Below are 12,436 nucleotides of genomic sequence, written 5' to 3' on the forward strand. Positions count from 1 at the left end.
GAAGGAAAAAAAGAAAAACAATGCCACAGTCCCGACGTGACGCTCCTATTGGTCGGCTCTCACCACCGGTCAAAAGAGCCACATGTGGCTCCGGAGCCATAGGTTCCCTACCCGAGTCCCACCAGACTAGAGTCTAGTCTAGTGATACTGAAAGATTTAACCTTTACAGTTTTCCCATTTTAAATTATCTGGGTGTAAATCGGTGCCAAAAGCATTTAAGCAGTGTATGTCGCTTTAAGAGAGAGGTCACCTGGGGGAGACAGGTGTACATATGGCTGTAATGCCCGACTGTGGCTGTTTAATAGCAGCGGGCCATGGGTGTCTGTCCCGTCCCGTCCGGTCTGGTCCCGCCCGTGAATTGACGCCCCGGACAAGGCGCATCCTCCTCGGCTCTTCGCCTCGCGCCTCACGCCAACTCCACCGTCAGTGACGTGTGTGTCACGTGCTCGCCTCTTCCCTCTCTGCGTCCGCCGTATTTTCCTTCCCTCCACTGGCTTGCCTGCTCCCGACGCTGGAAGCACTGGAAATAAACAAGCCCGGACCTACAAACGACGGGTGGACGGGCCGTAGTGGCGAGCAATCGGGTTCCAAGGCGTCTTGACAACCGGCCGATGGACCGAGCAGCTTCCACCTTTAAGTTACCATCAATGAGGCGTAGACTTCCCGGCATCGGACTGCTTCCGCCGAGCTGCGAGCATTGAAAACTTTTGGTTTTGTTTATTTGTTTATTTGTTCGCTTTGTTTTGCTTTGGGTTTTTCCAGCCCGACGTGCGTCGACTACGTTGAGGTGAGTGTTGCTTCCTGGTCTTCCATTCGCACCGCCGCTTTAAGCCTTCGCCCAACTTCGCGTCCACCTTCGCCGGCCAGCTGCACCGTATGTCGCCTGCTTAAAATGGCGACAGCCAACGGGGGGAGTTGGTGGTGAGGGTGAGGGTTGTTCTCGGGCTGGGGGATTTACCCAACCAACCTCCACCCCCCTACCCCCACCCCCACCACTCCGGGTGCGAAGGTTCGAACACGCGTATTATTTTCGTGCCCACGAAGTTGGGACTCACCGCGCCTGCCTAACTTGAGCCGAAGGAAGGAAGGAAGGAAGGCATCGTTAGGAGAAATGTCTGATGGAAGTGAAGCTGCACCGATTTCCATTCATATCGCAAGTAAATTACTTTATTATTGTTTGGGCTCTGTGATAAGTGAAAAGTTGTGGATCGGGAATAATAGTAAATTGTTCTCATTCACAATTATAGTCGTTAAAGTTCACAATTAATCTTTAACTATTTTCGCTTTAACACCAACTTAAAACAGCTCTCAAACTAACAGTATAATAATACAAATAATAATGAAATTACAATATCTTAATAGGCATAAGTGTTCAAAAATTGAATGAAAGTAAAAATTGCCCCTTTATTATTTATTATATTGCTATGCAGTTTACTATTAATAGGGCAAGTGACTTTTTGTTTAAAAAAAAACCTGAAATAAACCCCATAAAGACCTAAACAATAGATCACAATATTAACATTTGCTATAGAAGTGTGGCCTAAATGACCCAAAATTGCGATTTGGCCGCCTGATCTTAGTTATTATATAATTGCCCTATTATTACTTGTGGTTTTTATAATATATATTTTTTTATGATTTAGTACAATGAGAAACTTAAACAATAGAAATGAACATAAATCAGAAGAACACTGTGGTTATGGCTCCACAGATGAAATGTGAATTATTTGAATTTGTGTTACATCGCCAGCGCAGGAACAGAAACACTTTATATAACGCATTAGCTCATTCACCCAAGTTCCAGTCTTGGTGTTTGCGTATGGGTAGAACTGATGTCACAGCAATGGCAGCACTTATAAGACCTGTCGTTTTCTCTCTATGATTAAACTACTTAACTAAATACTTTGAGCGACGTCTTTCTCATGAATGGCGTTCACATCGTCTGTTGTCTGTCCCATTTTTGATGTAGCTGGATTGTGATATACTACTGTCAACAATGAGTTAGCATGGAGTCCTGGTGATGAATCATATCTTGTTTTCATGACCGTGTGACTCTGGGGGATTTAAGAGTTCACCCCCAGCGTCAATTGGGCCCATGACTCAATGTAGAGAAGGCAGGTTGCTCTGATGCCACTAAATTTACAACAAGAGAGATGTTCCTCGGGCTTGCAACTACCTAACTCTCTTCAATACTTTTTTCTGGGCTTAGGTTTACACATGGTGGAGAATGAATAAGTGAGTGAATGAATGAATGAATGAGAGATTACCAATTAAAAACCTTTTGCCTTCTTACATCGGCCATGCATATTGTTTCATTTGACGAGCTCAGTCTTGACAAAATGCTTCTACGAGGAAGTCATTTCTGCACGCCGCCCGATCAGTGACGTCACGCTCCCTCCCACTGTGTCACGACAATACTCCAATACTCTGGTACCTCTAAGTTGACAAGGAGCTCTGCTTCAACCGTTAGTCGAACAGTCTTGGCAAGAGCAAGGTGATTCACACCCACACCCAGCGCGAGCAGCTTTGGGTCAGCCCCAGCAACCTGTGCTCTTCTTGGCTACTTACCAGCTTGTGATGTCAGCCATTTTAGGTCCGACAGCACAGAGCACGATGCGACGCCATTTTTCCCTTCCCTTCACTGCCCTCCTCTCCCTCTCCCTCTCTATTCAGCAGCCCAGTTCTGCATGCCCCAGCAGAGGCCACAGCAATGCAGCCCTTCTCAACCCACACAGCCATCTGCTCTGTGACCTGAAAGTCGCACAGAGATGATGGGCTGACCCAGTAGGAAACCGACATGTAGTATTCTTACTGTTCCCGGAATCAGGAGCGATACAAGCTAAATCCCTGAATTGTGACTATCAGCATAGGTGGAATTGGGCCAAATGACTTAACTAAAACTTGAATTTATATACAAAAGGACATTGAGCAGACTTGGCCCGAAACTTTAAAACAAGGTTTATTTCAGGCTTTTGTCATGACGTCACTGCAGGCCATGATTTTGGGAAGATGTTGTATTCTTATCTTGAGGGGAGAACGCGAAAGGTAGCCAAAGCAGACGTCTAAAAGAGTACTCGGGTACTTGCTTAGCAGGAAGAGTCCGCATCATATCTGCCCAATAACTTTACTAGGCAACCACACCGAGCTGGGAAATGCTAGCGTTTCGGTGGGAGCTGCTAAGATGCTTGGAATGTTGTGACAAACAAACTAACTTAACCATAGTCGGTGTGCATGTGTACGGTAGAGACACTTTGTTTTCCTGAACTGTCTCTGGGTAGTGGTAATGTTTGGGGCGGAGGGGTAGGAAGGAGGTGGTTTCCATGGGGACAGTAACACACCAGTGGCGCTGCCGACCTGTCTCCCTCGCCCAAACATGCTACAAGAAGGAGGAGGGGGACAAAACAGAGGGAGGCCTAGAGGGGAAGTGCAGGCTAGGGGGCGAAGGGGGGTGTATATGCGTGACGTAAAAAGCGAGGAAGCTTGAAACTAGATAAACAAGCAACCGGCGTGCATTCATTGAGGAGAGCATAGTCATCTCGTCATAGTTGAAATACTTTGCGACTGATATTTCTGTTACCAAGCTATCAGACCTCAGGAATCTCTGTGAATGTGTTATTATTGGAATGTGCGTTCAGCTTGGTGGATTCAGCGGAGGCCTCCAATGAAGTCAGGCCGAGGGATGGAAGGTCATGTCGCGTACGGTCAGCGAACAGGCTGCGTAGAGAATGACCGTTCTGAACTAGCAAGACAACTTGTACGTTTGTGTCAATGGAAGATGTGCGAAGGAAAAGCAGCCGCCTCCAGACCGCCGTAAACAAGTTTCACACACACCCGCAGGCACGCAGGCTACCACCCCCGCGCGCATACGTACGTAAGCACATATGCGCCCTCGCTCAACCTGCCCCGCCTCCCATCGACTCGCACAGGAAGCACACACACGCAAATGCTGACACGCAGGCACAAACACGTGACACCCAATTTGATGCCATTGCGTTCATACGCAGTGAATTAACGAGATGGCCTTTTGTTCACGGCATAGTATTGTGCTTTGTTTGCATCTTCACCTGGACGAGGCCTGTAGCCCTTGATTAGCCCAAACTTTACTACCACTAAGGCTGAACTTTATACGGAGCCCTGAATTCTACATCATCAACGGGTTTCTCTTTTCTTTTTTCCTTCCCAACATCCAGTATTAAGTTGAGAATCTTAAGTCTGGGGCAGTTATTGAGATGAGCCCTCCCAGTTTAAAAATTTATATTGGATGTCTACTAGTCTCAAAAATATTGAAATTCACAGCGGAAGGATCCAACAAGCCACGTGATTGGATGACTGGCACTGAAAGAGTTTATTAAATGAACGCATAGACTCTACATTTAGCTTCTACTCATTGACCGAGGAGCTTCTTTGCCTTGGAACATTCCAGTCTCAGCCAGTACAGCATGGGGGGGTTCCGTTTGAGGTGGCGAAGCGGGGTGGAGTGCTGCGTGATTGTAGTTCAGAGCGAGAAGGGGCCGTCGAAAAGCGGGGGTGAGCAGGGTGCGGTGTTTGGAGGGGGTATCGCGTAGGGCAAATTCCTCTCCAAGACACCTCCACGCTTCCACAATCCCAAAAGCAGCTCACCATCCCCCACCGGTGTCTCCCGCTCGTCTCACCCGACACAGCCACGTAATGGATGACCGACTGTCCACCCATGAGCCTTTGTGCCGATCACGTGACCAGTCTGCCTTGGCAGCATGGTGCTCCCTGGTGCAGAATTCAATGGCAAAGAAGTAGGAGGGGTGCAGAATAGCCCTGGCCAAGCGTAGCAACTCTCCCTCTGGGTGGACCGGGGAACAAGGGGCATCATGTTCCTTCAACAGTAACCAATCTCTGTTGCCTATTAACTCCTTACCTTCCACACTAAGCTATGGCAAATGGCTCAACAAAGCATGAGGGAAGAAGAAACCCAATTCCATTTCTCTGTTAAAAGATGTGGAGCAACGTTTTAGCATTTCAATGAAAGGAATTGCTGATGGCGTATTCGGTGTGTGAAAGTGTAGCGTCGCCGTTGAGTGAGTGTTAAGTGGAGTCTGAAACTAACATACTATGTTTTTTTTTCGCCATCTTATTTTTGCATGTTTACTTTGCGGGAACAAGTGAGAGAGAAAGAAGGTCTTGACACTGTTTGTATAAAGGCAGGTTTTTATTATTGGCAACATTTTGATTTGGCATCTCTAGGAGCAATTGTGCCTTGCATAATAAGGGGTAGGGCATTCAAATTTACCAGTTAAACTGGTGAGTGCCTGCCTGGTCACTTAGCGCATGAAGTGTCACGTCCAGGGCCTAAGAACCATCTTTCCACGAGTCTTCTTCCCTTCCTCCTTATCAGAGGTGTGTACTATCGAGTTCCATTTATGCAATACATTTTTTGTGTGAATTGTGCTTGTCTATGTATTTTTAATACAGCATTGTTTTTACTACTACTTTAGAGGAAGACACAACTTACTTGAATTGTCATCATTTAACTACTTTTGAATCGCTATTTGTATTTTTATGGATTTCTTATTGCGCGCACAATCATTTTTGGGTTTTTAAGAGAAACATTTATCCCGTAGCTCTGTTTGATAAATTTATTGACAAACCTTTGACATTTGGCTGCTTTCGACCCCCTAAATTAACTTGCTAACACAACTCTACACAGAAGCAAAACATTTTTCAAAGTGACTCATTGACGTCAAGAATGGGAGGAATCTCTAAATCTAATTTACAGATAATCTCCAGCTCACCCTTGCCCTGAATGAGTATAAGTGCTGTGGAACAAAGATAGATTAACTACAAAAAAAAACAGCGACATCATGTGCTGTCATTTGTGTCTTCCTTAAATTGCCACTGTTATAGTTTAAACAGCATCTCCATGTGGAACTTGAGACACATACAAGGGGCTAGAGTTATGCAATATCTAGAATTCTGACAATATTTTGCCGAATGCAAAGATGCGGGCTCAGACTGTGTTATCACTTTTATACAAAATACTAATACAGTGTTCCCTCTGTTATCGCGGTTAATGGGGACCGGGACCACCCGCGATAAGTGAATTTCCGCGAAGTAGGGATTCCCCTTCAAAAATGCTTTATTTGAATTTAATTACATTTTATTTTTTTAGCCCCCTGTATACAGTACACTATATAGAATATGGGTAGAGAGAGTGAAATTCATGTTATAACAAAAAAAACTGTAAAATAGTGGGTCAGTGGTTAAGTCATCAGTCTGCCACCTCTGTGGTCCTGGGTTCAAATCCCAGTGCCTGCAAAGATTTTCCAAATATTATTCAGTTAAAAGGATAAGTTCTAATGGCTAAGTTTCTAACTGAATAAGTATTCAGTGGTGGATGAAGCATTTTGTCCAAAAAAGGACTAAGTGTTTCACCCTTTTCCTCGGATAAAACATTTCACTAACCATGTATAAGTGGGGCACGAGTTGGTGTAGTGGGTTGCTCACTCGCTTTCAGCCGGAGAGACCTGGGTTTGCTTCCCGGTGTCGCAGATTGACGACTGACTTGCGGTCGAGAGTCGGAGGCGGACTCGAGAACGCGACATGAAGTGGCCCCTCCAACTGTCTTTTTGATCCCGTTTCCAGGACTTGTAAAAACTCAATTGTGGCCGAATGGCCAATATTTTATTGAACAAACAAGTGCCTAAAATGATATTTTTGGTGTCTTTGACATTGATAAAAAATATATCAAGAGGAGATTTGCAAAAGTAATTACTTGGATTAACTGTTGCGTTAATCTCAAGCAACAGTACGTTTCCATGTGTTGATTCTGGCTACTCTGCTCTGCGCCTGGGGGAGGGACAAAAGGGGGGTGAGATGGTAAAACTCCTCCTCCGGAAACCTCGCCATTTTGTGCGGATACACAAGAAATATTCATCCATTGGTAGCAAAAAAAAACCTCACCTAGGTGGAAAAATATGAAAAACTACAGTTAAGAGTAGAACTGTACTGCAAATATTTGACTTTTTTCCCGCCAAGGTGTGCAAGGTACATTTTCCCCTGAAAGCTCTCCCTGTGGGGACAGAGGGGGGTCTTGATGGAGGGGAAGTGAGACGTAGCAGAATGGGGGAGGGGATTGGAAGGGGTCAGAAAGGAACACTCCTAAAATAAGCTTTTCCCAAGAAGTTGAGGGAGCTTGAAAAATCCTCACCAATGAGCACGATGACGCACAAAGGCCATTTCATTTGTTGGTTTGATTGGTTTTAGCGTGGAAGACAACGCATCCTCCCTTTAAAAATCCGTCTTGTCGATCATTGGAATAGACCAACTTGATGTTTGCATGGCGTTGTAAGATCAAATGTTTCATTGTCTCTCCACATTGGCTTTTACAGGCCGCCATGAAAGCTCCAAGTGGACCTATGGACGTACTGTGTGCACGCCCTCCCTCTGCGCCCAGCCCATAGGCTACCAGTTACCAGCACCCATCCTCCCAATCGCACCCCGCTCGCAGTTATTTGAGCCCCGTGCCCCACCGTGCGGCCACACCATGGCCAGCAAGAGGAAGTCCACAACACCCTGTATGATCCCCAGCAAAATCATACGAAACTTGGAAGACGCTGAAGCCGACATGCCAGTTCTTCAGAAGCAAACCACCATTTCAGGAGATGCACGCGGCCCGCATGACTTGGCAGACGCTCCCAAACTAGAAGCAGCGGACGCCACCATAGACGACGCCGGTTCCTACATTTGTAAGCCTTGTAGTTTTGAAACCTACGACCTCAACTTGTTCTTGGACCACGTCTACGCCAGACACCCAGAATTCCGTTCAGACCCGTGCTTCCTCTGTGTGAATTGCGGGTTTTCGGCATTGAAATTTGAAGGTCTGGCGCTGCATAATGCCAGGATTCACCCCAGCACCTTTAACTGCCCTCTGCAGCTGAGGAGGAGGGAGAGGAGGGCGGTAGTGGAGCAGACTATAGTAAGTGGGACAGATGAGGGCAAAGATAATGAGATTTCCATCACCAGAACTCCAATCATGAAGATGCTGAAGGGCAAATCTGAGCCTAAACGAATTGTAGTCTCCCAGCTGCCTTCCTCAGATGGGCACTCTGTATGTAGTTCCAAAGAGCAGGAGAAAAAGGAGACCGTCTCAGTCACACACGTGCCAACAATTGTCCACAACGGAACAAGCAGGGTCACCATACCCTCTGCGATTCAGATTGTCAATGGGTCTGGAACATTACCGGTGATCAAGACCGCCGTCGCACAGGTAAGGTTTGCTTAGGCCATGCTTTGTTTTACTGTCTTAACACTTTCAAAAAGACATTCAACATGTACAATGGTGGTTTCTGTTTAGAACAAGAGCCTCCATAAGTCCTCTCCTACAACAGCTTCCTCAGATGCCACATCTGCCAAGAATCTCCCAAAGGTAATTCTTGTTTTGATCACAATCTGTTAAGCATGGACAATCTGTGTTGATTTTTATGTTTTTTTAATCAAAAATTTGATTTAAAAACAAAAAATGACCGCTGAATACCTAAAAAAAAAAATCTAACAATGTTTCTATTATATTAGACACTTGATGCCGTCCTCAATAAATTCAAGTAAGGACTAAACTAATTTTCCTTTCGACAGTATTCCTGAACACTTATTTCATAGGCTGCGCTCGTGTGGTGCTTAATTGCCGGCCATTCCAATAATACAACTAGATACATGGGCTATGTGGGAAGAAAAATAATAAGCGATTGCTACTGCCTATATATTTACGACCAATACGGGTAGGCTGATGTAGGCAGCATTGACGTCGTCATGCTCAAAAAGTTGATGTATTATGCCACTATCATCTCTATGTTGTTTGCTTTTTCGTTCAATCCATCCTGTTGAGTTAGGTGAAAGTTCAGATTTGGTTCAAGGAAGTTAAAGTTAACTGAAAATTTGCGCACAAATTCGGGATTTAGAATAAATGATTCATGATTTCATTATTCTTTTTTTTTTTTTTTTTGAGAAAAAACAAACCATGTGTTCACCAGATCTTCTGTTTTAATCTAGGTCATGATTCCTTTGAGCAGCATCCCAACCTACAACGCTTCCATGGACTCTTCCTCTTTTTTGAAGACTTCCTTCAGCAAATTCCCGTACCCCACCAAAGCGGAACTCTGCTACCTGACTGTGGTCACAAAGTTCCCCGAAGAGCAAATCAAGATCTGGTTCACAGCACAAAGACTCAAACAGGGCATCAGCTGGTCTCCTGAGGAGATCGAAGAGGCCAGGAGAAAGATGTTCAACACTATCATCCAAACTGCCGGCGCCGGCGCACAGAACCAGTCGCAGAGTCCCGCTCCGCACACAATCACAGTCTTGGGAACCACCGGGATTCCTCAAATCCTGCAAGGCTCGCTCGTCAGCCAAGCGGGCGTCATCGTGACACAGCCCATGGTGGCCAATGGAATTCAGGTCAACGGTGCCCCCGTGGCGTTGGCTGTCACGCCTAAGCCGCAGGCGGCATCCCGGCCCGTAATGCAGGCACGGCCCGCCGCTGCGCCCACCACCGACAAGGGCGCCGGCGTGATGGTGGGGGCGGCAGGCAGTAACGTGGGGAACGACGTCATCGGTAGCAGTAAAAGTAACAGAAGCGCTGGAGGCACCACGGCCAGCGTCATTAGCGCCGAGGGTCAAGCCAGTGTCATCAACCTCACTTTGGGGAATAATCATCGTGCAAACCAAAAGGCGAAAAGCCACAGCAGCAAAACCGATGTCAGTAAGAGATCAAATTCTCCAAAAGCCCTCGCGGACAGCAAGCTTTCACAAGGCTGCACTGCAATTGAAGACAGCGGGCAGAAGGGCAAAGACGCAAGGGGTAGCGACAACAAAAACGAAACTTCCAGTGCCAACATGGGCGACACGGACGTGAGCACAAGCAACCTCTTAAAAATGGACGAGGCATCGTCGCCATCTTCCAAATCCTCATCACCATCCCCGGCAGTGGGGGCCTCCTGTGGCTCCCGTGGCGTCAACACCTTCTTGGACCCCAACTTTTGCAAAAGCAAAAAATCCCAGGAGCAATTGGGAACCCTCAAGGACAGTTTTGTGACCAACCCATACCCTGACCAAGAGGAAGTGGCGCGGCTCATCTCCCTGACGGGGCTTACGGTGCGGGAAGTTCGTAAATGGTTTAGCGATCGACGCTACCACCTTCGCAACCTCAAGGGCCCGCGGGCCAGCACGGGTGTGCCAACCAAGTCCACTCCAGGGAGCGGCGAAGGCGGTGTCGAGGCGAGCAGCCCCGAACCCATTGACCTGTCAGAAAACGGCGTCAGCAATTCTGGCACAGAAACGCCTCAGCACAATTCTGCCTCTCTTAGCCCGACCTCGACGCACACTCCCACATCACCTAGTACGCCATCGCGCAGACTGCCCAGATCGCCTTCTCCTGATTTCACGCTGATGCGCTACAAGGAGAGAGAACCCCATCAGGTGAGCAGGAGACTACCAATGACAATGTTTACACTTGGTTCTTAAGCCACTGATTTCCTTTTGTTCTTGGCATTTAGATCCGAGCGCTAGAGGCCAGTTTTTCTCAGGACCCCGAACCGTCGGGAGACGAAGTGGACAGACTGCGAAGTGAGACCAAAATGACCAGAAGGGAGATCCATAATTGGTTCACCGAGAGACGAAAGAAAGCAGCAGCGGCTGAAAAAAGGAAAGAAGAGACTGCGTGGGCATCCAACGGGGAGACGGAAGCTGACGGAGCAGAGTACCCCAACGACGACGCTTCCGGAGAACCCAAAGTCAACCCCATCAAAATCAATTTAAAGATGCTAAAGGTGACCGAAGCTAATGGTAACCCGGAGGACGGAGCGCCGGAATGCCCCGCCGGAAACGTTCAATCCACTATAAACCCGACGGCCAAACCCGCCGTGCTGCGAGGTAAGAAAACGGCGGAGCAACTGCACCTCCTCAAGCAAATCTACGCACGGACGCAGTGGCCCAGCGCCACCCAGTACGACGATCTCATCTCGGGCACGGGGCTGCCCCGGCCCGACGTGGTGCGCTGGTTCGGCGATTGTCGCTACATGCAGAAGAACAGCCAACTGAAGTGGTTGGAGGCTTACCAAAACACGGCCCTGGAGGAAGAGCTTGACCAGAAGAATGAGCACTTCCTCCAGGCCCACCTGGATAGCCATGGCAGTCAGGAAGAGTCCCAGGTACTGATGACAATCAAGTAAATTATTGGCTCAAAGTTATTTTACAATAGACCCTGTAAATGTAAAGTTCTAAACCATATCCAATTCAAAGCGAGGCTAACACATTTTTTTCCCAATCGGGTTGGGGGTGTTAGTTTAATGATTCATCTATACTTTGGTCTTTTTTGTGCATCTTTGATACGAGCCAAATTGATCCCTGGCCTTTCTCGCTGCAGTTACAGAAGCTGGCAAAAATGACCGGTTTGACAACAGATCTCGTGAGACACTGGCTCGCCAGCAGACCGCCTGCAGCTCAACCCGAGCGAGGGGCGTTGCCAAAACCTGCAGCAGAGCCACTGCTTGCAGGCTCCTCCCCTCCAGAGTCGCAGCCGAGAAGGGAGAGCGATGCGAAAATAGGGCAGTCGCTGTGTGGCCAAGCAGGGGAGGGCAATTCTCGCGAGGTTCTCTGTTCTAAAGGTACTTTGTGCAATGTGAAATCTAATGAGATGTACTAGCAGTCTAATGCTATCCTTTGCTGTTTGAATGACTACAGGAGGAGATGGTGGAGACCTGACAGAATCACTCGCTGTGAATGGGCCTTGAACCACTACAATAGGTGGATGGGACCTTAGCTGCTATGTGAGATGGACACAAATGTCTGGCCCTGATCATCCACCCTTTTTTCCCCTCTTCATGCTCCTTTCAATATCCTGCTGTGCACCGTGTTGCTTCTAGGCCGTTCAAGTAGTAGTGGAATAGGGACAAAGGGTGCTGAGGGATCTACAGATAGGAGGCTAGACCAAGTTTTCATCATGTTCATTTAGTGAGTTTTCTTTGCTAAATGTGTTCCCTGACGCCTTAAGAAGACACGCCACGTTGCACTCATTCTGGACTCTGGCAGCTGACACGAAACGTGCAAGTTCATAAGGGTCTTATGACAAACTAAGCACTGATGTTTTTTTTCCTGACTGTCCATTTTTTGTGTATATTGTATAAAATTATAAAAGGATCAGATGCCTTTTTCCTAAGAAGACAAAATCAAATACTGACAAGTGGAAAGTTTTGTTTATACAGTTAGATCAAGTGCTTCTTTTTTTGTCTTTGACGTGTTAGTTTTTAATGGAACTTTTACATAATACATTTAGGTGTAAAGACAAAAAACAGGGCTTTTCCAAAGTTCCCTATTTAGGTTTAATGTATACTTTTTACAGTTAGTTATTTGAAGAATAAAGAAATATCCACAAAATATTTTTTCTGTAGGTCAATACTTATATTTTCTAATT

General features: G+C 46.8%; 1 protein-coding gene across 2 annotated transcripts; it reads left to right on the top strand.

Annotated features, from left to right (window-relative positions):
- Window positions 1-262: 262 nt before the first annotated feature.
- Window positions 263-12,401, top strand: zhx3b (zinc fingers and homeoboxes 3b). 2 transcript variants are annotated; one of them, XM_077737320.1, is made up of 7 exons: window positions 263-787; window positions 7,362-8,239; window positions 8,327-8,398; window positions 9,019-10,443; window positions 10,521-11,174; window positions 11,390-11,630; window positions 11,707-12,401. In XM_077737320.1, the coding sequence occupies exons 2-7, from the start codon at window positions 7,517-7,519 to the stop codon at window positions 11,754-11,756; spliced, it is 3,165 nt and encodes a 1,054-aa protein (XP_077593446.1). In that variant the 5' UTR covers window positions 263-787; window positions 7,362-7,516; the 3' UTR covers window positions 11,757-12,401. The 2 variants fall into 2 exon arrangements, with proteins under 2 accessions (XP_077593446.1, XP_077593369.1); XM_077737243.1 differs by lacking the exon at window positions 263-787 and adding an exon at window positions 841-1,157.
- The last annotated feature ends 35 nt before the right edge of the window (window positions 12,402-12,436 follow it).

This window comes from Stigmatopora nigra, chromosome 1 (assembly GCF_051989575.1).
Source record: "Stigmatopora nigra isolate UIUO_SnigA chromosome 1, RoL_Snig_1.1, whole genome shotgun sequence".
Lineage (NCBI taxonomy): Eukaryota > Metazoa > Chordata > Actinopteri > Syngnathiformes > Syngnathidae > Stigmatopora > Stigmatopora nigra.

Bases quoted from the DNA above. Each gene is read 5' to 3' on its own strand.
- zhx3b (XM_077737243.1), top strand. From the start codon at position 1,112: ATGTCTGATGGAAGTGAAGCTGCACCGATTTCCATTCATATCGCAA. The intron at 8,240-8,326 runs GTAAGGTTTGCT...GTTTCTGTTTAG, and splicing joins TCAAGACCGCCGTCGCACAG to AACAAGAGCCTCCATAAGTC. The intron at 11,631-11,706 runs GTACTTTGTGCA...GAATGACTACAG, and splicing joins CGAGGTTCTCTGTTCTAAAG to GAGGAGATGGTGGAGACCTG.